At 38.1% G+C, this 25,236-nt stretch overlaps 4 protein-coding genes and 1 long non-coding RNA gene across 7 annotated transcripts in view; 4 read left to right on the top strand and 1 right to left on the bottom strand.

Moving 5' to 3' along the window:
• Positions 1 to 374: 374 nt before the first annotated feature.
• Positions 375 to 11,408, bottom strand: LOC109067528 (transmembrane prolyl 4-hydroxylase-like). Its single transcript, XM_042712722.1, has 9 exons — positions 10,646 to 11,408; positions 9,395 to 9,476; positions 4,741 to 4,919; positions 3,625 to 3,715; positions 2,615 to 2,780; positions 1,851 to 2,036; positions 1,687 to 1,777; positions 1,421 to 1,526; positions 375 to 1,266 (listed from the first exon to the last, which is right to left on the bottom strand). Exons 1-9 carry the CDS (start codon positions 10,988 to 10,990, stop codon positions 1,070 to 1,072), a joined length of 1,443 nt encoding a protein of 480 aa, XP_042568656.1. The 5' UTR covers positions 10,991 to 11,408; the 3' UTR covers positions 375 to 1,069.
• On the top strand, positions 1,155 to 1,553 carry LOC122135065. The gene is made up of 2 exons (XR_006153293.1): positions 1,155 to 1,295; positions 1,377 to 1,553. It is a non-coding gene; the product is annotated as an uncharacterized LOC122135065 (long non-coding RNA).
• LOC122135064 (secreted frizzled-related protein 5-like) lies at positions 8,024 to 9,141 on the top strand. Its single transcript, XM_042712723.1, has 3 exons — positions 8,024 to 8,367; positions 8,577 to 8,755; positions 8,826 to 9,141. The coding sequence occupies exons 1-3, from the start codon at positions 8,081 to 8,083 to the stop codon at positions 8,927 to 8,929; spliced, it is 570 nt and encodes a 189-aa protein (XP_042568657.1). The 5' UTR covers positions 8,024 to 8,080; the 3' UTR covers positions 8,930 to 9,141.
• Positions 11,409 to 12,636: 1,228 nt separating the features above from the next.
• LOC109067529 (prostaglandin E synthase 3-like) lies at positions 12,637 to 19,630 on the top strand. Its single transcript, XM_019084451.2, has 8 exons — positions 12,637 to 12,837; positions 16,685 to 16,798; positions 16,919 to 16,988; positions 17,074 to 17,172; positions 17,812 to 17,901; positions 18,028 to 18,084; positions 18,389 to 18,413; positions 19,170 to 19,630. Coding segments are annotated over exons 1-8 (477 nt in total). The 5' UTR covers positions 12,637 to 12,835; the 3' UTR covers positions 19,190 to 19,630.
• A 1,692-nt stretch (positions 19,631 to 21,322) lies between these two features.
• Positions 21,323 to 25,236, top strand: part of LOC109067523 (bromodomain adjacent to zinc finger domain protein 2A-like) — a 28,442-nt gene continuing 24,528 nt past the window's right edge. Inside the window, exon 1 of one of the 3 annotated variants that reach the window (XM_042712721.1) lies at positions 21,323 to 21,478. The gene's annotated coding sequence lies outside the window, so the exon portion shown is untranslated. Of the gene's footprint in view, positions 21,479 to 22,629; positions 22,876 to 25,236 lie in introns of those variants that run through there. The other 2 variants (XM_042712719.1, XM_042712718.1) reach the window with 2 other exon arrangements.

Genomic DNA, 25,236 nt, shown 5'->3' with positions numbered 1-25,236 from the left:
ATAATGTACTTTCAAAACTGGTTTACAGAGTTTTTGTCTACTAAAAGTGTTTTCGGAAAGATGTTTTGTCAGCTGAACAATCGGTGTGTTGTTGACAGTACAGTCTGTTAAACACACTGTATTTCAATCCCTCACAGCTTGGATTTCATACCTGTCAAAAATAGAATATGGCTCTAGCTCGATTTATTGACTTGAAAGATCTGCAAGAGCAGTATAGCTGCGATGCGTGAATAAGCGGAGCCCTTGTTAAGTGAAGATAATGCCCTCTTGTGGGGAACACGTGCACTTGGATATCAGTGAAATCTGTAATGTGTGTGACAGCTGAGGTTTAATTCCTACAGAAAGTTGACCAGTGAAACCGAAAACACCACCCATACGCTCTTCCATAAGTATGAATTTATTTCTTAATTTAACTTAAATATCTCACAATTTCTTTGCTTGAAATAGTGCATTAAAATGGAAAAAGCCTACCTGGGCATAACCAAACCTGAGATAGACACACACTATTTGACTACATACATGTACACACAACACATCTGATTATATATATATATTTGAATAAATAATAAAATAATAAATAAATAGCAATATGACAAATAAGTAATATCTTCAATAAATATGCCACACTGAATGAAACTTTTCAATAAATAATGATTAAATAACTTGTGCAACACCAGCAAACTATAAATGAGTGAATGTTTAGCTATTATTGAAAGAGGGATTTCCCTGTTGAACTCTTGAATATTAAATCATATGTCACTGGAGCAGGTGGTGACAGCTACATAAAGTAAAGCTTGCAGCAGTGGGGATCTCTTACTGCACCGGCTTTTACTTTCCTAAACAAGGCTTCACATTAGAGGAAACTGACTCTAGATCAGTACAGAAGCGTAGTTTCTAGCACCGTGTCTACACCGGACATGAGCGGCTGGACATACACTGGACGCGACACGACAAATCCCCGACAGTAAACTGCTGCCTCGCTCTATTTCTGACGTACTGAACGTATAAATGATCTGCACTGGTCTCTTTGTGGCGTCCAGTGCAGACACGGTGTGACAGGACGTCTGGTTCAGAGGTCTTGGTGAAGGTCTCCATGCTCGGGCTTTTTGCTTTGCCCGTCTGGATGCCACGAGACCAGACGCTGGTAGCGCTCCTGCCGCTGCTGGTCAGGGTCGATGTTCACCCACACACTTCCTGTCCATTTGAAGCCCCGAGTGACTAAGCAGTCGCCGTGCAGAGAGAATTCATCCAGCTCTCCAACCCAACCTGACGGAAATATGTGAAGAACAACAATGGTGAGTTAATCAATATTCATTACGCATACACACCCAGTCAAATATATGGAATAATCTAATAATAATAATAAAAAAATATAGTCACAAATACAGGAAATGGAGGCATGTGAAAAAGAGAAACTCACCATTTCCATCGGAGAGGTGGTTGTACCACAGCAGAGCGGTTCCAGCTACAGGTTTGACCTTCAGATTGCCTTTATCACAGTACTGCTGAGAGAGATCACCTAAGACCTGCAACACACACACACACACACACACCAAGTGAAGCTGCAGCAACATCAAGTGCCTAAGATGACTATCATAATTCAAGACCTTCTTCCTGTTGCTGCCTGGTCGCTATGGCAACAGAGCTCACCTCCCCCCGTTGCCATAGAAACAGGACATGGCTCACCTCCTCCTCGTACGTCCTGTTGTCAGCCACCGGGAAGCTGGTCTCTCCTCCTCCATCCGCCGAGTTCAGATGCAGCAAGACCGTCAGGTACCTGTGAAACGGAAATACTTTTATTACGGCAAAGTCAAACAATAGATCCCAAATGTCTTACACGGCAGATGTACCTGCATGCGACCTGTGTGGAGGCGGAGGTATTAGCTGCCAGGTGTGTGTGGGCGCAGCTGCTGTGGTGACTGGTGAGGCTGCTGTCGTGGTGGGCGTGGCTGTACCCGCCCTGCTCATAACGGACGACTTCCATTGGCTCGCTGAGATCGACCAATGAGGACGGCAGTCGCGTTAAACGGGTCACTCTGGAGAAAAAAATTAATTCACAGTTTGTCTGTGCTTTTATTTAGATTAGATTAGGTTTAACTTTATTGTCGTTGTGCAGAGTACAAGTACAGAGCCAATGAAATGCAGTCAGCATCTAACCAGAAGTGCAAATAGTCATGTATATTTGCACGTTTTAAACTAGCTCTACTTTGTGTACTACATCTAGTACAAACGCAAGTAGTCATTGAGCAGACTTTTACCAAAAGCATTGTACTGACTTATTACATACCCTTTATCTCTCACTACAAATTAAAGTTTACAGTGATACAAATTTAGAGACAGACCTTTTGCTGCTAATTGTTTATTATATTAATATGAAGCTTGTTTTCTTTTGAGCTCCTTGTAATATAAATGATCGATTCAGTTGATTCACTTGCACTGATATGGTCTCAATCTTTCACTGCAGCAGTGTTTATTCCTGCCTTGTAAATGTGTTTCAATTCATGGTATTGTTTCATAACAATCAGTTTATACCAAGCGTTGTGCAACAGCTGATCCTGATCCAAACTGGGTTGGGTTGTCAGGTGCATTCTCCAAAACTCACTGAAAGCCTTACCTGTTTCTGATGCTCTTCAGCAGGTGGTGTGTGCCCTGTCCGAGATAAAGTCGGGTGTGTGTGCTCCTCTGCCTGACCTCGGCATGTCCGTCCAAGCCTTGGCCAGCGCTGCCATACTGCAACACTCCACCACTGACGCGCTTAAACTCCTGCAGAGACAAAACTCCTGCAAACACACACCAGACACCACTCCAAATCAGCTACAGCTTCCATGTACCAATAATATCACATTCAGAAAGCTTATGCATCTATCTGGCCATTTAAAGCAGAAAGTCATGAGGAAAATGTACGTGGTGCAATTCTAGTATATTGTGGGTGGATGCTAAGATGTTCTGAATATTTTTAACGCATGTCCATGTGGTTGCTTCCAAGTGATTTCCTTCAGGTTCAGTTCAAATGAGCCCATGTACAAGGCTCTATGATATTCTGGTCTGTATATATGGCTTAGACTCCTCCTTCATTGTAAGTCTTTGTTATTCATCAACAAGCAGCATGAGTTGAGGAAGCATAGCACAAATCTTAAATGGTGTGGGAGAAGTTACATATTTAGGTTTGGGGGGTGTTTAAATCCTCAACAAAAACGACGTGCAACAGTAATAGCGATGCTTGCCTCAGAAAACAGCACAAGTATAACATAACTGTTGATTGCAGTGTTATAATGCGAAAGGTGTGAAAAACAAGAATAGCATTTCTCTGTTTTTCTCATTTATTCGCGGGTCAGTGAGTCTTCACTCTTTCCCCTTTGGAACCGAACCACAGCGGGACGCTCTCCAGACAACAGAGCAACGGGACCGGAAGAGGGGTCGGTACCTCGTGAGACCGTATGCGACCGGATGTGTGTGTGTGTGTAACCCTCATATTAATGAGACTTTAATGAGTGACGATGGGATCCATCCGAGAGCTGCTAGAAAACACTGCATGTTGTGTCACCGTATCAGACCCACCACTCTCTCTCTCTCTCTCTCTCTCTCTCTCTCTCACACACACACACACACACACACTTCACTTACCAGAAGGGCTGGTCTCAAACCCGGTGTGGATTTTCCGTAAATTGTATGAGCTCAGCCAAGATCCGTCAGTCGAATGAGACAGACTCAAAATCTGCGTCAGAACAGATGTTTTTAATTCTGGGAATGTTCATTTTATTACTGTTTCTATCTCTCAGCTCTCTCCATATTCACGCAGTATTCCCAAAATAGAAATCTGTTATCATTTCCTCACACTCATATTGTTCCAAACTGTATTGTTTTCTTCTGTGGAACAAAAAATGGGTTACTAAGCTTTCAAAGAAGCAATAAAAACTACAGTGTTTTGGGCAAAATTATACATGTACATATATAATGTATTTATATACACTGAAAGTAGGGATGTGCGATAAAATAAAATGAAATGAAATGACACTAAATCCGCCAGTAGCTGTCAGCAAGTCCCTGTCTTGATGAGTGAATTATTGAATCATTCATTCAGACGATTCATTCAAAACAGCTGATTAATGTAGAAATGAAGCAGGTGAGTATCTTTATGCACAGATCATTGAATCACTGACTCAAATGATTTGCTCAAAAACAAATTCAGTAATGAGATACTGCAGTGCTGCTCTGCTCTGACTTTGGAACTATTTTTGTTGGCAAAATAGAAAAAAAAACAGACACTGTTGTGTGTAAAATTGAACTCACTCAATATTGACTTGTCTGTTGAACTGTTGTATAAAATCAATCTCATTTGCAAGTGCACTCACACACTAATATTCGGGAAAACGACGCTCTTTCTTGTGTGATATATTACTAAACTATGTCTTATCTTATAAATATAAAAAAAACCCATACAAGGATATTTTACCTATATCACTTGAATTATATGGACATTCTAATAAGCTTCATCTACGTTAAGTTTTTTTGCAATGTGAGTGACACTCAATAATGTCAACTCACACATTGTTAAAACAACAATATAAATATCACACACCCCTAACTGAAAGTCATTAGCACTGAAAATATTCACATCCACCACAACACAGATCTGCAACAACGAGTGATCAGATGATGACAATACTCTTATTCTGGCCCTTTTAAGCCACTGAACTGATACATGTATGTGTCAGCATCAGCAGCGTGACTGTGTCTGACCTCCTCCCTCTGCAGAAGGCCGTCCTGGTTGAGGTCGAGCAGGCTGAAGAGCTCGTCTTGAGTGAGCTGCTCCTCCTGGCTGTCCGGGGCCGTGAGGAGCGAGCTGTGGGTCAGGCCCTTCAGCTGAGCCAGCTGCATCACCACACTGCTCTCCTCCACACTCAGGAATCCTGGGATCTCTGAAACACACAGCAATCACAATGTCACTCTGCATACAAACAATAATATCAATTGTACTGATTATGCAGTGACTCTCTCTCTCTCTCTCTCTCTCTCTCTCTCTCATATATATATATATATATATGTGTAGTTTAATTAAAAAAAATGCACTTATTCAGCACAGATGCATTAAATTGAACAAAAGTGACAGACATTTATAATGTTATAAAAGATTTCTATTTCAAATAAATTCTTTTGAATTTTCTATTCATTAAAGATTCCAAAACAAAGAATCACAATTTTTCAGCATAATCAGAAACATTTCTTGAGCAGTGAATCAGTGTATCAGAATGATTTCTGAAGGATCATGTGACACTGAAGATGGAGTAATGATGCTGAAAATTCAACTTTAATCACAGGAATAAATAACAACTTAAAATATATTAAAGGAGAAAACAGTTATTTTAAATTGTAATAATAATATTACACAATATTACTGTTTTTATTGTATTTTTTTATCAAATAAATGAGGTCTTGGTTCGCAGAAGAGACTTCTTTTAAAATAATAATATTTGTATTCTTATACACACATAAATATATATAAACACACCTATATATTGATCATCAACAAATATTACAGATGCATTATTCATGTTAATTTCCCGTTTTTTTTATTTCGATTACCTGCCATTTAGCACTCACTTAAAGTTAATCATTAAACCACAAATAATGTAATCACAGCGTTACATGTAATCTTCAGTAAATCACAAAATGAAGAACCACTTTCATATTGTACATTATAATGTAATGTATTAATTCAAATGTATCCAATAAAGATTTTAGCTTTTAATGTTTTACTTTCAAGTAGTTTATACGAAATTGCACAGAATTTTACATTTTGTACGTTCATTTTGCAAATAAAAACTTCTGTCATCCGTTTTTTTTTTACTTTTCAGTTTCCAAAGTCAGTAGTAGTTAGTAAATGGTCTAGTTAATCAACAGTAGGCCTATGGTTGATATTCAAACAAGGCAAACGTTCCTCCGTGATGCTAGGATGGTAAGGTGAATGCCACACCGTTGCTATCTGGTTGCTAGGGTGTTGCTTACAGTCTTCTCTATTAACAGTTGTGAGGTATCAGCTGTTAGGAGCGTCTTAAAGGCTGACATGATTTCAGAGTGTCTGTGTTTGATCTGTTGTAGCAGTAAGTGTCTGTGAGAGACAGACAGAGACCACGTCAATGAGGGGAGAAAACTATGGGATTAGACTCCAGGATTAAAGGATCACAGTCACACTACGCAGGGCTAGTCAACAGACACTGCAAACGGCTGTTAATGTAATCAGTACTCATTTGGTGAGAGCCATCATTCCCAGGTCAATGTGAAGATGGCTTGAACAGAAGTTGGTAGTAAACAAATAACTAGTCAGTCTGAGGCTGGGTGCATAAACACAGCAACCATATTAAGAACTAGTTTGACCAACGCAGTTAGCCAAAGGTAATCAGTCTTACTTTTCAGGTTCAGATTAGACCAATCTACTGTTTTATGTAACTGACACAAAAAGTAATGACCTGCCTTAGAGAAAAATAAAATAAAAAATAAATAAAAAATTCACTTTTATTACTAGTCTAAGCAGTTTATGCAACCGGCCACAAACAGTTTGGGCTTAATTCATTTACTAAAACTGTTTCGCATTTTCTTAAAGATTTGATTTTTTTTTTAATGACAAATGTAAGTGCCAAAATGAATATGTTTCAAAAAGAGGCATTCTAATATAGGAAAATGTTTTAATAAAATAAATAAAATTTTATTGGCAAATAAATGAACATATTGTGTTCATATTGTGTTATAAAAATAAATAAGCAATTAAATAAACATTTATATAAACATTCTTTGTAAATAATGTTTTATAACATAATTTACAAATAAATGTTTTTAGAAATATTTGCAAACAAATAAATGTTTTTAAATAAATATTCATATGCAATTCAATTGATATTTCTCTATAGCTATTATCAGCAAATAATTATTTTTAAATATTATTCGCAAATGAATTCTTGATTTTATAAATATTATTTGAAGGCAAATACATATTTTTATAAATAGTACTTGTAAACAAACAAATAAATACACAGCTTTTCTATGTTTTGGGTCACTACACAATACTTCAAAAATAATTAGGAAAACAATAATAGTAAATAATGAGCGAGTAAATGTTTGACTATATATTACTGACTATATAGTACTGTATAGATTAAGACTGATTTAATCTGGGTAATGGACACATTTTTAAATGGCTAAGATCAGAGCAGAGGCCTTTAAGCTGGCAAATATAATGAATTGCGCCCATCCCCCTCTTTGAGTCTCATGGTATTGCCTGACCCATTGAGAGTGTTAATGAGACTGTGCCATTAATGTGTTCCGGCGGGGGCCATTGTTTCTCTGGGATGGGTGAGAGTGCTCAGTGATTTAGATCACTATATACAGGTTTCAGAGTTATCTATCACTGTTACTGTTCTGCCCCATTCAAACGCACACAACGCACAAACATATTCATGCACAGAGATGCACGCTCTTCGTAAAGCTCTTCCGCATGCTTTTTCTGCAACAGATGCGGCCTCTCTCTAGCTCATTAGATCGGACGAGGGGAAAGAAAGGGTGAAGTGGACAGGAAGTGAGGGCCATTTTTGGGGTAGACGTTATTGTGTAGTGCTCCCAGCAGGGGAAGAAAAACTCCTGAGCATCTCCAGCCCTCTCACACTTACACACTTCCTTTCACACAGCTCTGTCACAGCCAGACCTTCCCAGAGCTCACTCTATCTATCTATCTATCTATCTATCTATCTATCTATCTATCTATCTATCTATCTATCTATCTATCTATCTATCCATCCCTCCTCTGACTTGTGGGTAATCTGTTGTGTCGTATTATCATAATCACACTCCTCAGAAAAGAAGAGAGGAAAGGGAAGTGTGTGGTAAAGTGGAGCTCATGGTTCATCATCTCCAGCAGAGAAACGAAAGAATCAGCACCTCACACACACACAGTCACACATACACACCCTCCCTAAACCAATCCACTCTCACGTCCTGCAAAGTCCCGCCCTCTCCCAGATGGGCCTCAGGCAGTGGTGTATAAATACACCTATTACTGATTTACTCTGACACTAGAGCTCTCTGAACTATGATGCTGACAGCGTCTGCTCTCCTGCTTGGCCCTGGCATCGGTGCCGTGCCCAGCAGACTCTGGGAACACCAGGGGTCCTCTCCTTGTGTGCCCATCCCAAGCAACATGGCCCTGTGCCAGGGTCTGGGCTACAACAGCATGCGGATACCCAACTTGCTGGGACATGAATCTCCAGCTGAAGCGGTGCAGCAGAGCACCAGCTGGCTGCCGCTCCTCGCCCGAGAGTGCCACCCAAACGCCCGCATCTTCCTGTGCTCCCCCTTCTCTCCTGTGTGCCTTGAGAGGTAAGACTTCCTTATAATAGACCGACTCTCAGTGATCGGCAGGAATGATGCACTTAAATAACCGAAAAAACAAAGTGTGGAATGCTGGACACTTCATGCACTCAACTGTAGCAGCTTTAATTAAGTATTGAAGGGGGAGCGGCTATCAGACTCCGATTATGAATGACAAAATAACCTTATATAATTCATACACTACGTGGTCTTTTCAGGATCATTTCTCCATGCAGGAGTGTGTGTGTGTCGGTACGGGACACCTGCGCCCCCATCATGAACTGCCACGGTTACCCCTGGCCTAGAATACTACAGTGCGACCAGTTTCCCAAAGATCACCTAATGTGCATTTCCTCAGTTGCGTATATGCAAAACAGCACCAGCAATGACGGCCGAGGTAAACAGAGATTTTCTTTTTTACATGCATAGTTTTTCTCTGCCAGACTGATATGTGTGGTTGGTTTCAGCAGTGCCGCGTGCGAGCTGCACAGACTGTGAGCTGGAGGAGGCCACGTCATCCAAACACCTGCTCGACCTCTTCTGTAAAAGTGACTCTGGTCAGAAACGCTAGACAACCTAAACAACCTAAAACTGTTAATGCTGAACTCATTGCTCATGTCTCTCTCTCTCTCTCTGCTAGTGGTTAAAGTGCGTCTATCCAAGCTGAACTCCAGTAGTTCTGTCCTGACGATGTTCTCCCTGGGCTCTCGGCTGGAGGTCCTAAAGCACGGCCCGCTGCTGGGAGGGGAACTGAGGAGCCGTCTGACGCTGTGGCTGGAGCGGGACGCCACCTGCGTGGGCAACCTGACCCACAACCATCCCGACGTGTTCATAATGTTGAAAATAATAGAAAATCCTTGTACTATATTTTTAAATCTTAAAATATTAAACTTTTTAAAATGCTTTTCTGAAACTAGAGTCCACTGTGCCTTTTCTGTCACAAATTTTGAGGTCACATTTACAGCTGTGATATGTCGAAACCAAAACCTACAGTTAATATATAAAAATGAATCTACAGCGGAGACTGGAAACTCACCAAACAGCAGTGGCTTCAAGCTGAGGGTGCGCATGTTGTGTGTCCGGTCGGGAACCAGAGAAACTCTCTGCACGTGTCCAACCTGAGCAGAAAGGATATAACATTAACTACACATACATAAACAGAGCAGCAGTACTCTGTGAAAAGAGTGCCTTCGTGTCCCTCAAGTGAGGGGAAAAAGACTTGGATAGCTAACATCAACTTTAATGCGTGTCATTTATGAAACATATCAACACATTTTTAACACCGTTTGTAAACATGTTATTATTTAAATTCCAGATAGCAATAGATCACCCTTCTCTTTTTAAATGGTTTGTGTTGTAATCGATAACTAAAATGCAACTTTTAATATTTAAATGGTTTCACTAATTGAAATAAAGCTGAAATTATATAAAATGTAAATATTAAATAACTACAAAAAAAATGCTCACTAATTTGAAATGCTGCCTTAGCAACTAACAGACTTAAAGTAGCCTAAGCCTTTGTTGTAGTACTCAAATTTCTAAAACCAAATCTGAAATGAAAAAAGTTCAAGTTAAAGCTACACTGAAATATTTAGAAATAACATTAAAAGTGACAACAGCACTTAATAAAATTACTAAAACTTAAACTCAAATGAAAAACACAATTTTTAACTAATTTAAACTAAATACAGTTTTAGAGTTTGCAGCAAAAACAGATCATAAAAACCATACATATCTACGATAAAACCCTGATATAATTTAAATTTTCTCACTATGAAAATAGCCAGAAGCTGAATATATATATAAAAACTAATTTAAAATATTAATAAATGGTAAAATATCAATGCCCCCAAAGTGGGATGCATATGTCTAAACTGCTTAAAAATGCAAAAAATAGAAATGCAATGTTGTTTTATGGATTTCTTTGTCTACTGGTTTGAATAAAATAGTTTTTCTTCATTTAAAATGAAATTATTGTAAACATGCACAAACTTTAAAATGTCCATGTTTTCTGTATTACAACTGCTAGAGGGGTGGGTTGCAACAACAGCATTTGTTTGCGCTTGACATTAATTTAAACATTACACATAATTTAAGAAAGACAAATAGGAAATGACGTTATATAAAAAATTAAGCCAGTGCAAAAAAACAAACAAAAAAAAAAAAAAAAAAAACACTTAAAGATGTTGAAACAAAATGTGTCAACACTCTCTGAGTTCTCATATCTCAAAATGCAAAGGCAAGCAAGACTAGGACAGAAACGCATATGATGTATCGGTGCAAGTACCCGGATGCCCTCGAGGCGCGGCAGCCGGAAGGAGAGCTCAGGGCTCAGGGTCGCTGAGGAGGGGGTCTGGGGCTCGGCAGGCATGGGTCGAGGGGCACCAGCACTCTTCTCCAGGGGTACATCCTGCTCCCCAGAGCCCGTGTTATAGTGCACATACAGCAGCAGAGCTATGATGTTTATTATATAGAGGTGGAAGAAGGCCATGACCACCACGAAGTAGGCCCTGGAGCACACGCTGCTCTTCTGGATGTTGAGTCGCTCGCGGCCGCCTGGGTGTCGCGGTGGAGGGGGGAAATGACGTGCCTCCCCCTCGAGCCTATGCAGAATGTCCTCATACTCACCCATCTCCTAAATCCCAGCTCGTCCACGCATGGCGCTTCTCTAAGCTCTCGGGTCAGGTTTGTCCAGCAGAGGTGACCTGGTCTGACAGCTGCTCACGAGCATCACAGCCACGAGCGCTATCACATACCTACATGACGAGTGAGAGAGATACGGGCCGCGCGCTCATAACAAATCTCCATCGTGCGCGCTGACGAGGATCTGTGCAGGAACGTCTTCAGACTGAACCGCGGGAGGAGGCGAGCAAATCTGACAAGTCCTACACACACCAGATGGATGACACCAGTAATAAGAGCGGGAAACCGCACGAGTCCTCTGTAAACGAAGAAGGAAAATAAGAACAGCGTTTATAATCGTCTGTAGTCTGTCCTTCAAGCCGCGCGAAGCAGCCGCCGCCGAGCGACAAATAATCCTTTCAAAATAAAAGCACCACTTTTCCCCGTTTAAATAACTTCAGCTCAAATAGGAAGAATTTGACACATTTTTCCTCAAATACAAATACTGATAATTACTTACCGTAATTGTTTGTTAAAATACCGATTAGAGTATTTTTTTGACAATTTATTTAAATAGCTTGCCTAATAATGCTGCACTACAAAAGTGTATAATTGACAAGTGCTTAAAGTATTATTGTCTTTGTACATACATACATATATATATATATATATATATATATATATATATATATATATATATATATATATATATATATGTACAAAGTAAATTTACATATATATTCTGAGTGAAATTTAATTTTAAAGTAAATCCAGCATCACTTTTTGTTCAGTGTAAGAAACAAGTGCATTCATACATCATGCATGAATGAATGAATGGTGCATACAAGTGCTAAAACATACATGAGCAAAAAGGATACAACTCAGAAAAATAAACAAATTAATAAATATGATCAATTAAAATAAAATAAATTAAATCGTATAGATATTATTTTAAAAAAATAATTATAAAACAATAAATTTATAAATAGACTGAATCATTGACAAGAAAAAAATTATCAAATAAAAAAAAGTGTGTCCCAAAGCATGGTATGATGAAAAGAGTATGACAAAAGTCCCCGGGTGGTCTACTTTTTCAGGTAGATTTCTGAAGTGTGGATCCGCCTCAGAACTACAAACAATAAATAAAATATTACAAATAAAAAGCGTTAAAAAACTACAAACATGGCGGATGTGCGCGACCAATGGTTAAGTAGAGAGGTTTAGCTAAAGGGGTTTGAGTTACTAATAACCAGCATTTAACCTGGTAAAAATATTTATTTAATGTTACTGTGTTATATTTATTCTGTAACAACAATGTAAACGTTTATAAACATCCGTTTGGCCATTAACTTTTAAATGCATTATTATGCAAAATAATGCAGCGTTCTATAAGCTGGCAGATCAGTGTGCTACTTTTCTGTCTTCTTCGGGGCAAAGCAAAAAACATTGTCAAACAACAATATAAAATTTGGGAAACTAATAATAGGTTATTTGACAATAAATTGTACTAATTATACTACAACTGGAAAATTCTATTAATTGTTCTGTGTGATGACATTTAATGTCTCCAATAACGCCTATAGTCCCATTTAGCAACTTGTTAGCAACTCTCTTTTTAAAGAAATGTAACAGTTTAAAAAAATGAAGAGTGGGGTGTAACTTTGTGCTAAAATCTCGCTTCTTTATCTTTTGCCTACAAAATGACGTCATACTTCCGCCACTCAAACGGAAGTTCGAGTGCATCGCTTGTGAGGGGCGTGGTTTGAGGCCCCGCCTCCTGTGCCACAGAACCCCGGGAGAACCTACTAGAATCCCGACCATCACACACACAAACACACACAGAGCCGCCAGAGTCATGTAAGTCTGCGCTTTCTGTCGAAAATATCTGTTCTGTTTTATGCTAAAAACAGCTCGTTACAGAAACCGGTGCTGAATCACTATTGACTGTGAAGCTAATCGCTAGCCAGCACTAGCTAACGTTAACGTAACGTACTTCTGCTCGACTCATTCACTGCTCTCCGAGTCATTAAACTACTTGATCCGGTAACGTGATGTTATTCTCGGCAGATTTATTAAACGCTCGGTCGAACAGCATTAATAGTTACGTTCAGACATCTGCAATATGATATCTGTTGAAGTTTGTGTGGTGTAAGTTAGCTCGTTACAGTTAGCCTGGATCCGCTCACCGGTGCTAGCATGTTGCGTCCTTTTGCCACTCAAGTGTGTTAGTAAACACACAGATCTTTGTGAAATTGGGTGTTAGTTTTGACAGACTCGCCCAGGGAGTTGTGACGGAGTTTATCGCGGGGTTTTGTGGTTGAAAGAGTCGCGAGAGTGAGCGCGACGCCTGCACGTGCTTCAGGGCCAGCATGAATGAATGAATGACAATAACACACACATTCACTGAAGACAAGCATTATATCCACACCTCTCATTAGAAGTGTGTGTTTTTAAATAAAAGTGACATTCTTGGGACTCAGATTAACATATAACCATGTGTTTATATTATCTTGATTAAAAAAAAACAGCTTGTGCCCTGATGGAATTTAACATCAATTACCAATTAATTAATGATTGCATTTATTATGAGTAGGGCTGCAACTAACGATTATTTTGATAATCGATTAATCGGTCGATTATTTTTACGATTAATCGATTAATCGGTTTATGTACTTATATTTTTTTTAGTTTTGCCCATTTTTTCCCCCAAGTAAATTATTAACAAAGGGTCTTTATCATTCAACATAGACTTTTTAGAGATTTTAACCATTTTGCATTGTCATATCCTCATCAAAAACATACCTGGAGTTGTATTTTATTATGTGTTATTTATCCTTTGTCGAACTCTTCTGCAATCAAAACACTGACCCATACATACTCTAGCAAATTTCACAAGGAGATTTCAAATAATGTTTTCACCATGGCAGTCCTTAGGGCTCCTAAAGTAGTTTAACATCCCGAACAAAGCTTATTAAGGAATCTTTCAGAACATATTATCACGAAGAATAAGAATAAAACAGAATTAAAATTGCAGTAAATTGCATTTTATTATTTTTTTCCTGTAAACACACAGCTTATACCTGGAAAACAGCTTTATAGCTTATGCTGTGAAATTGTAAACAATCCTTCCAATAAAGTGCCAATGGCATGAAACCTGAATGGAACTCACATTTTAAAGTAAAATTTAAAGTAAAATCCATCAGAAGGTTGTCCAGAAAAAAAATTGGACACACAAAAAACCAGCTGTGTGAAAAAGAGCAGTGAATGCTTAGAAAAAAGTGCATTTCAAATACATTTAAACATTAACCTCTCTCAGTCAGTCATAATTAGGCTGCATAACTGAATTATGAACTGGTAAATGACAAAGCTTTAAATGTTAATTGTTAAAAAGCAATGTTATCAGCTTTTACGACTAAACATTTGCAAACAACATTGTACTGCAGAATCTGCACAAATAAAAGTCTTTGCACACTGTGATTTTCATCGGATTTAAATATGTAGTGGTCCTTTAAACAGTGCAAAATTCAAAAATGTAATAAAGCGATAAAATGTTAACAAAACAGCTTATGCCTGAACTGACAGGAATTTGACTACCTGTGGGAAATGAGGCAGAACACTATTCACTCATTATTTGAGAAAAACTTTGCATTTCAGTGCAAAAAGGTCAACATGTCCAAATGTTCAGGGCTTAACAGTTAGGCTTGCTCTCTTTTTGCTCCCACACTTTGGATGACTTCGTCCGATTAGTTTTATCTTCCGCTTTTTTTCTTTTTCTTACTCTCGAGCTTACTCCACTGCCGCCTGCCTCACCCATCACGCTGAATGCTGCAGACAGAGAGACGCTGTGCGGGAAGCACGTGACATAAAACGAGGCCAGCTATTGGCTAGTCGCTACTTCTCCTGCTGTACTGGCTGAGTAAAACCTCCGGTGGCTCATTACTGCCACACTTTGGTCACCGCAGATTTAAAATATGCACGAAATGAGCCGCTTACGGCAAATAAAAATTATTTAGCAACGAATCGATTACTAAATTAGTTGACAACTATTTTAATAATCGATTTTAATCGATTAAATCGATTAGTTGTTTCAGCTCTAATTATGAGGATGGAATTTGCACTGTTGTTGAGTGTTTACTTGTTTCCTAAGGTTTCTCAGTACATCTTGGGGATGTGAGGAAAGTGGTGTGTCACAGATGTCCATGCCTCTGCTCGTTACAGACTTAATATTTGTTGAGAGAATTGAGTATTCTTTGCTTCACCTACTATTAGTATTTGTGGGGAAGGTGTTTTGACACCTGATATTACCTAGTGGTGGTCACTCTTAATTAAAATATTTATATTGCGTAACGATTTTTAAAGAAGTTTCATATGCTCACCAAAAACATTTCTAAGACGTTTATTATTATTATTATTAGATGATGAAAAAAATACAATAAAATTGTAATTTTGCAATACAGCAAGGTAAAATGTCTACCAAATCCAATTGTCAGTGTCAGTCTATAGTATATACAGTAAGTAAGTTTCGAAAGGAGTATCTTATGCTCACCACGGATATATTTATTTGACAGACAAATATAGTATAAACAGTAATATTGTGGGATGAAATTACAATTTTAAATAACTGTTTTTTATTTGAATGCATTTTAAAATGCCATTTATTTCTGTGATCAAAGCTGAATTTTTAGATGCTTAAAGTTGCAACTTAATTTTGCACAATATTTACTTAAATTAAACAGTGTCCTTATGGATAAATGGTGAAAAGCATTTTTGTCTGGTTGACAAGATATATTTTATGACCTTAACCCTTTAACTGTCACCCCCCATTTTTTTTTAAAATAGGCATTAAAGTGCACTATCCAAACTTAAATTGTTGTAATTTATGAACACTTTGGAATATAAACCTAAGGTTGGTCTCTTTTTAAAGAAGAAAATTAGCAGATTCTGGAAAAAGTGGATTTTTTTTTTGTTTTTCACAAAATTAAAGTATCAAAAAGTTATAGAAGTTTAAATGTACTGTAAATAAAATGTGCTGTATTAATTATATTTTATTATAAATATTTTACATAAAAGGTTTTACTCTAAAATTGGTATAAAATTAAAGACTTGTCTGAATAAGTTATGTTCCAAATTTGAAATTGATATGAAAAAAAATTGAGGTTCCTGTGAGATTTAATTTAGAGTGTCATACCACAAACAGCCACTGGGAGCCAGCAAAACTACTTAGAATTTTGTTTAATGAATTTTTCTCTAGCTTTCTCTGTCAATTTTCCAATGATATGTTTGTTGCCAAGATTATAAAAAGTTTTGATTCTAAAAGACCGTAATGCATTTTGTAATATGACACTTGGCACTAAAGGGGAGGAGACCGGCATAAGATTTTAAAGTACCATTTCCATGGTAAAGCAATGTCCGATTTCTAAATGGTTTTCGCAGGATGAATCTTGGGCTTCTATGATGATTACTAAAAGATTTTAGAGAAAAAGGACAGCAAAAAAAAGAGTGCCAAGCGTCCCACAGGTGGGGCGGTGACAGTTAAGGGGTTAAATTATCAAATATCAGCTGATTGATCAACCTGGCTAACATATTCGCTCCATTATTTTAAATCCTCCTTTTTAAAATGATTAAATCCACATATAAAATTCTTCTCTGTGAATTATCCTGTCTGGTCTAGCTTTAATTTAAATTAAAGGATTTCTTCTAACAGGCATCCAGCAACTGCTAAGTGGTACGACAGACGAGACTTTGTCTTCATTGAGTTCTTGGTGGAGGACAGCAAGGATGTGAATGTAAATTTTGAAAAGTCCAAATTTGGTTTCAGGTTTGTTGCTGTAACTTCATTCATCTCTGTAAAAGCTCAAAGTCTTCTTATTGCCATTGCCTTCGATTGTAGTTTGAATGTTTTGTGGCTCAGCTAATGCTGTCCTCTGCTCTCTTTCAGCTGTCTCAGCGGGACGGATAACATGAAGTACTCGAATGAAATTGACCTTTTTGAATCCATCGATCAAGATGTGAGTTCAGAGTTGAGAGATCCCATTTCAAGTGACCCCCCAGTGGGATGCACACTTTGAGTTCTGTTTTACTCTCTATTCTCAGGGGTCCAAACACAAGCGTACAGACCGGTCGATCTTGTGCCGTTTACGGAAAGCAGAGTCCGGGAAATCCTGGCCCAGGTTAACAAAAGACAAAGCAAAGGCAAGCTTTGTTCCATGTTTATTGTCACTGCAGTATTAACAATTAAAATTGTCATTTTTTGATGAAGGACTGTGTCAGATATCTTGAGCTCAATCTGTATCAAAAGAGTTGGTTTTAACAATTATCTTAAAAATGCCGGTCGTCTTCTTAGCCAGATAAGTTTTCTTGACCCCAAACCTGAAAATATGCCTCAAACAAACTCTAGACAAGTACATGAATCCAAATGCTTCAAACTATGCAAGTGCAATTTTGTCCAAAATGTGTTGGTTATAAATTTTAAGTACATGCTGCATTCTCAGTGCTGCCACCAGAGGCGCTGTAGTGAGAATTGCTGGAAATTGTCTTCAATGGCCTGTTTTTTTTTCTGAAGAGAATCTTAAGCAAGTCTTAATAGTAACACATCTGTGTTTGCATGTTTTTCTGGTTTTAAAATAAATGGTAAACCAAGCAGTAGTCTGTGGCATCATAAGTTGTTTGGCAGTGTATCTCATTATCCATTAGTTTTTCATAAAACCTGCTGTATATAATAATCATCAGCTTATCGTATCGACCAGAATTGTAATATCAGTGTATCCGTACGTGGATTGCTATCTGATCAAACTCAATATACTTGTATTTTGTGAATTTTTTTGTCTGCAGCTCAACTGGCTTAGTGTTGACTTCAATAACTGGAAAGACTGGGAGGATGATTCAGATGAAGAGTTGTCCAACTATGATCGCTTTTCAGAGGTTTGTACTTTTTAGTTTAAAATAGCTATAATTCACCTCCTGACAGTACTGGCTGCTATTATGGGAGCTGTGTGAAGAATACGTCTGTAATTAATGTGGTGTACTGACTTGGTTTGTTGATTTTAGATGATGGGCAACATGGGAGGAGAGGATGATTTACCTGACCTGGACGGAGCAGATGACGTAAGATTTAATCGTTTCTTCATTTGTCTAATAAAGTGTAGTTTAATGGGAGATATTATCCAAATAGTTTACTCTGCATCATGTCATTTCAACCCAAGGTTTTTTTTTTTTTTTAAATATAATAAAACGGTTACGTCTCTAAACTGATCCCCTTCAAAGCACAGTAAACCAAAACAAAAAGTATCTAGATAAATGACTCATTATCACTAATCGACTATAATGACACATTCTTGCCTTAAAACATGTAACGTCAGCTTCCTGCTATGAATGACTGGGTTGATTCTTTTTTCTTTCTTTTTTTCAGGAATCAGCTGATAGTGATGATGAAAGTAAGTCTTTCCTCTTTTTGTAGCTTCTATGTTCGGAGCTGTTACTGTTTTAAATGGACGGTACAACCCAAAAATATAATTACATCCAACAATCCATTGAAATCATGTAATCAGTTGTCTATGTAATCAACATTTTCAAGCCAAAAAGTACATACAGACAATAAACAATCCATATGAATCAAGGGGTTTTAAGTCTTCTAAAAAACACACTGTTTATATGATAACTATTTAATTGATTTATATATGAACACTGATCAACAAACATACAAAGAGCACTTTAAAGTGCCCCTATTATGCCATTTTTAAGGTTCCTAATATTGTTTTGGGAGTCTCCTACAATAGGTTTAAATGCATGCAAGGTCAAACAGAACTTTTGTTTTCTCAAATTTGCATTTAATTTCCCGTCGATCCTTAAACGATTAGTTCAGAGCAGTTCTGATGGCGCTTTTCCACTGCGTAGCATGGCTCAGCTTAATTTGCGTTTCCACTGCAGTTTAGTACCGCTTCAGAGAAGGTGTATAGACGTTATATTTGCTCCGCCTCTGGTTCACTGGTTCTTGCATGTCAAAAGAAGCATGTTTGAGCTTCATGCAAATTACTTTTACAGTGTCGTTATGTACTTTTTGAAGCTTGAAAATATTGTTTACCTAGACTTTCAATGAATGGACAAAAAAAAAAAAAAAAAAAAAAGTAAATTATGACAGATATTTATAAAGTAAATATTTATACTTTTAACATGTTTGTGTTTTTCTCCAGAAATGCCAGATCTGGAATAAGTGACTGGCACGGTGTGGACAGACAGAGGAGGATGACATAAGGGGGATGACATAATGAAAAGGGGGATGACATAATGAAAAGAGGAAGCTGTTACCTAAATGCTACATGATCTGAAAGAGAGCAAAGCTGGATTCAGTGAGACCGTTGAGTTCATGAGCATCAGCTCTGTCTCAGCGGCTGCACTCCAGAAGATCGTCATAAACCTCTGTTGAGAGTTAATATGCATATTGTTGTACAGAGCTTCGTTGTCCCTCTCCTTATGACCAATCCTGGCTTCATCTTTTTTTTTTTTTAATCCATACTAAAAACATGTATACTTAAACCATTTGGAAAATCAGCACTGTATTCATATTATTTTTCAATCGAAAAGCAATAGATGTGATGAAATTTTTCTTTTTTTTATTGTAAGGCATTGAAATTAAAATGAAAAGTGAAACTTTGCAGAGTTGGAGAGACTTTGTGTTAAAGCGTAACAATGATTATGGATTTTGGAAACCGTTATTAGACACGAGACTCACCTCCCTAATATACTTTTCTTCATATATCTCTTGAGGCGGTACCAGGTTTGTTGGTTCTTGATGTTTTCTGACTCTCTCCAAGTTTCCTCTGAGTCTATATTAGCAATGTATTCATATTGGACCGTTAATGTCTTTCATATTATGACTGCAGTAGGATATGTGATATCTTTAAGTGTAAAAGATGGGAAAACAGAAAGGTATTATATGTTTCCGATTGAGTCAAACAAAAAAAGACCAAATAAGTTTGCACTAACAAAATTAGGTGTTACACAGGGCTACGTTTTGTGCACATTGCTGGTTTAGTCCTATCAATGTTTCCAAAAGAAAAGAAAAAAGCTTTCAATTTTGTCTACATATTTCTAATAAACTGCTCAAAGCTTACCTTTTCATTTTCTCTGCTGAACAGTTTAACATTTATTTACCATAATTTCATTCCAAACTCAAGGAGCTTTTTCTCCATACAGTCAAACTCAATGGGGTCCAATGTTGATTGGCAAAAATATATTGTGCAGTCCATAGAAAAAAAGTAAGTTATACAGGTTTGGATGATGTACAAGATGTACATGGGTTTGTTTCTTCATCAGAACAGATTCACTGCATTGGATCTATTGGTGAACAAGTGATGCTACATTTCTCCAAATCTGTTCTGATGAAGAAACAAACTCTACATCTTGGAAGGCCTGAGGGTGAACACATTTGCAGCACACTTTCATTTCTGGATGAACTATTCCTTTAACAGGCACAACTTTAGATTTTAGTAATGTGTTATTGAAATTAACATTCACTAAGATTAATAAATGCTTCAGGAGTATTATCATTATAGTTAACCAATGGAACTTTACTGTAAAGACTCCTCTCTCAGGCAAACTGGCTTCAATAAGTAGTTCAAGGGCGTGATGGTGATGGGATACGTGCGCGAGTCATACTGCATGGGGTAAAATTGTTGTTTTTACCTGCCAACTCCGAATTTTCAGAGTACTTAATAATCATCCACAGCTCGCGCTTTTACACAACGTTAACATTTCGCCGTGAGGTCAAGAAGGAGGTGCTATAATGATGGGTTCATAACGATGCGCGCTCTCGGCCTATGACGACATGCTGATACCTCATCTCACACCAGCCCTTAGCAGGGTGTAGCCTATGTCTAATTTTCTGCCATGTTAATTAAAAATAAAAGCGGTCACCTGTTTAAAACAGGGGTATTCTGGATGTATGCAGTCGGTTATATATCTTGTATATTGGCTGAAAGGCATGGCCTCTGCTCTACCTCTCAGTAGCGGCGCATCACTTCCTTCAGCCGCATTGTGGCTGCGCATCCATTCCTCCACAATGACTTCAGACTCCGGGTCCTCGCGCTGGGTCCTAGCGCTCTGCGCTACACTCCTCCTCCCCACTTGTGCAGCAGAAACACATTTGGATATTGAAAAAAATGCTATGTTTTTATAGAAATCGATAATGAGTATTTGTTTGCAATTTTTTTAATTAAGTTTATTGGAACCGGTCCTGCTCTTTTGCTCACCAGACCACATGTTTAGGCTACATGATGGAGCAAATAGTTGGAGACAAATGCGTTTCCGTTTTAAGTTTTTGGTTTTCTGTATGAGTGTTTGTTTTTTGACGCCCTGTCCCAAATGAAACCTGAAATGTTAAATCAGACACCCTGCAGTCTTGAGGAGTCATATGCGATGATGCCAGAATCAGAATTTCTCAAGAACACGGTTTGAGGCCGGGTCCCTGTGTATTCGACAGTCAGAGGAAATATGCTATCATGTAAGTTTACTAGCAATTTCTGATCGAAAATTATTTTTCACCTTTTGTTTTTCAGTGTGCTTAATTTTCAGCATCATTAGAATACTCCAGTCTTCAGTCTCACGCGATCTTTCAGAAATCATTCTAATATGTAGATTTGCTGCTCAAGAAAAAGTTTTTTTTTTTTTTTTTTTTTTTTTTTGTTAAACAGTTATTCTGCTGAATATTTTTGTGGAAACTATGAAACATTGTGATTTTTTCAGGATCCTTTAATAAATAGAAATGAAAAAGAACAGATTATTTGCAATAAAAATGTTTTGTTACATTATAAATGTTTGCAGTTATTAATCAGTAAGTTTATTTTTATTTTTATTTTTTTAATCAATTTACTGCATCCTTGCTGAATAAAACATATTTGGGAAATCTTTTATATTTGCAACTGAATATCAGAATATCACAATAAGCTTTTTTTATACCAGTATTTTGTATGGGCACTCACCGAATCTAGCGGTTTAGTGTCCAGTAGCTGCTTTGCATAATTTAAAAAGAGTACTTTTTTATGGAAAATAATACTTTAAAAGAATATACTTAAGTGCAAACTGAAATGTATTATAGTTTACAATTTATATTGCATGCAATTAGCTGAACTTTAGAGCGCTTTCTGACCCATTGAAGTAGTCCTCTTTTATCTTCATACGCAATTTCATAATCACCATTGTCTGTGGAAATATGGATAAAGTGTAAGGATGAATGCACCGACAAACATTTATAATAAACTAAAATATGCTTTAATGTCATTTCTATTTAAACCTCTCTTTGTATTTATAATTATATAATTGTGTATTGAGTTAAAATGATAATCAAGTAGCCTACTTCTTTGAAGCACGAGAAAAGATTAAAACAATGATTCAAAATGTGAAACTTCAAATTGAACATTTTTACAAAGAACACTTTTTAAGTGTATTTAAGTGTGTTCAGAAACTTAACTCTCTTAAGTGGTCTTTTACTTCAGTTGCAAGTATAGTGATTTAAGCGCCCGTTCAGCACAATTGGCACATTTCTTGTTCTCAGGGGTGTGTGGTCTACTGTGTGTACCGTGGTTCGTGTCAGGGCAGAGGTGCAGGTGTTTGGCCGCGGTCTCCTCTGAACTCTCCGTGGTCTGCAGCGCATACAGCGGGCGTTAAGACCCGGAGGCGCGCGCTCTTCAGCCGTCATTCACTTCCTCTTTCGGCTCGCTCTCTGTCTCTCGTCTGTGATCATGGCTGCGCTCAAACATCACCAGCCATGTTTGCAAATCTGAAACCCAAAGGTTAGCTATTTACCCGTTTATTCTTTACATCGCTTACCCCCTCTTCCTCCACATCGGTCCTCTGCCGCGGGACACACTCCCGTCTCCTGCGCGATCTGCGGGGATCAAGGTTGGCCAGTTTTATTATCATTACACGGGGAAACTTTTGAGAGTGTTGTGTGGGTGATGCTGCCTCATTTTCCTGAATTCATTAACCTGAATTAATCAACGAAAGATGACCTTCTGAGACGAGACGATGCACGTCCGTTTTTAACATCGCATTCGTGGAAACGAGCTTTAAAAGCATGAAAAGCTCCCCTGATGTCTTACAGCTCACATTCTCTCTTGTATTTATATAATCAGCCCGTTTTATCTGTACGTCTTTAATTATTTAAATAACGCACAAACCCGTGGTTGTGTAAATACGAGCTGGTGCTTTCGTCTACGCCACTCTCGTCGGAGATTAAACCCTGTTAAATTAATTCTGAGCCCAATTTCATTCATACTCCTAAATATTGAATTAACATTAATGCTAATCGGCGAATATTATCTCATAAGCGCTCGCGAGGACTCGCTGTGATGCGGGAGCGCAGGCCTCGGTTTGTCACGACATCGCCGCTGATATAAACCGAGCACTTTAATCAAACTTCACATCAGAATAACATTATAAGTGTCTGTATAGCGCTAGGTTTACACTGTGTACATCACTAAAATGCTTTCCCATTATGTGTATTTGTGGTCATGTGTCTGAGTACACAATTAGTCTTTTATCTCAAAGCGGTGTCTTTTTGTTTTCGTTTTGTGTTTGGCGTCTCGTTTCTTTTTCTTAATTTTTTGGGTTTAAATGTGATCGTGCAAGAGTGAAACTCTGTTGAAGGGAACAGGGAGACCGAGTTAGAGCAGATACGAGCTGGTTTACCCTGAGCTGCGGTGTTTTAGTGTTGGAGAAGTTGTATCAAATGTGAATATATATATATATATATATATGTGATATATATGTGTGTGCGTGCGCGCGCGCGCGTGTGTGATGTGAGATCCAGAAGCAGCGCGTGGTCATGTGCGGCGGATAGCCTCCATGCTAACCGATTCCCACATCTCCCTCGTTTCTTTATTCACATTTCCCGTTTGATATTTAATCAAACAGCACTCTTTCTAAGTATGTGTTGCTTTTTAGTGGCGTTGTGTGAGCGCGCGGCCTCTCTGAATGGAATCACACAGTTTTGAGTTTGATGTTTACTGTTAGCTGCGAGGCTAATGATGGACGCGCATACAATAATTAGTGCCGGATTTGATATATAAGCGCATAAATCTAACATGAGGTCGTTTAAACGGGCTTTTATAAAAATGTCCAGGGCTGACTTGTTGTTATGTGTCAGGTGTAGTCGTTGAGGTTGAGGCTGGTGTTCTGCGCGAGCTCTGCGCGTGAGATCCGTGTTATTTAACTCATCTCATCGGCTTTATCTGCGACATTTTATGTTGAGATGAGATGTGAAGAGCAATATTTGTGATGTCCGCCGCAGCAGTGCTCGGTGGCTGTGACTCAAAGCCTCGCACAGCGTTCTTGTTGCGTTCCGAACGTTCGGCGTGTCCTCGAAGATTCCGAAAATCCAGTTAGAACGTTCTGTACGCGCCAGAAACGCTGATAAATGCAGTATAGTTACAGATCGCTAGCTTTCGAAACGCAGCCTCTGTCTTCAGCTCTCTGCTTCATAAACGATAAACGAGTTGGAGTCTGCGGATTTTTAGTACAGGAAGATGAGACGGATCTGCCTGTTGTTTAAAGTTATTGTGGTATTATTGAATTATGAGTCAGGTTATTTGGAAGGATTTATGTCTCTCTGGGTTTATCTTTTTTGTTTTTGTTTTTTTTACTCAAATTTTAGGCCACAAAAATGGCTTGTCCACTGACTGTTTTTTTTTTTTTTTTTTTTTTTTTTGAAGATGTGTTTTTAATGGTTTGGCATCTGAGTGACAGACACCAAGGTGCACTAAAGTACAACCTCTTGAGTTGTTCGAACAGAGAAAGCGTGGCCCTAGCAACTCCAAGGTCATGAGTTTGATTCATACATGAACTGATGCAAGTCATTTCTGATAAAAGCGTCTGCCAAAAGTAAAAACAGGAAGTATTCTATTCCTCAAAAGGACATGCACTGTTTATTGTGATTGATGTCTATAATGACAAGGTTTAAAGCAGGCTTCTTGAATATTTCCCACACCCTGTCTGTCATTGGTTGGATAAATCGAAAGTCCCGCCCTAAACTTACTCCATTAATTGAGCCAGTCAACTGTGTCATATTGTTATTTTCTTTTCTTTTGGAAAATCACAGAATGTGTCAGAAATCACATACTCTAGTAGGCACTACAGTTGACGAGGAACAAACTTCGCAACTGAGAAGAAAAAAAAAGTGTTCTGTGTAGTGTGAATGTGATTCAGGAGTACTGCATTTGCCATGATGGCTTTCACATGACCTGTGGCATCCAGTTATATTGC

This window comes from Cyprinus carpio, chromosome A23 (genome assembly GCF_018340385.1).
Source record: "Cyprinus carpio isolate SPL01 chromosome A23, ASM1834038v1, whole genome shotgun sequence".
NCBI lineage: Eukaryota > Metazoa > Chordata > Actinopteri > Cypriniformes > Cyprinidae > Cyprinus > Cyprinus carpio.
The sequence above is the reverse complement of the archived record's forward strand: the minus strand, read 5'-3'. Positions and strand labels throughout refer to the sequence as shown.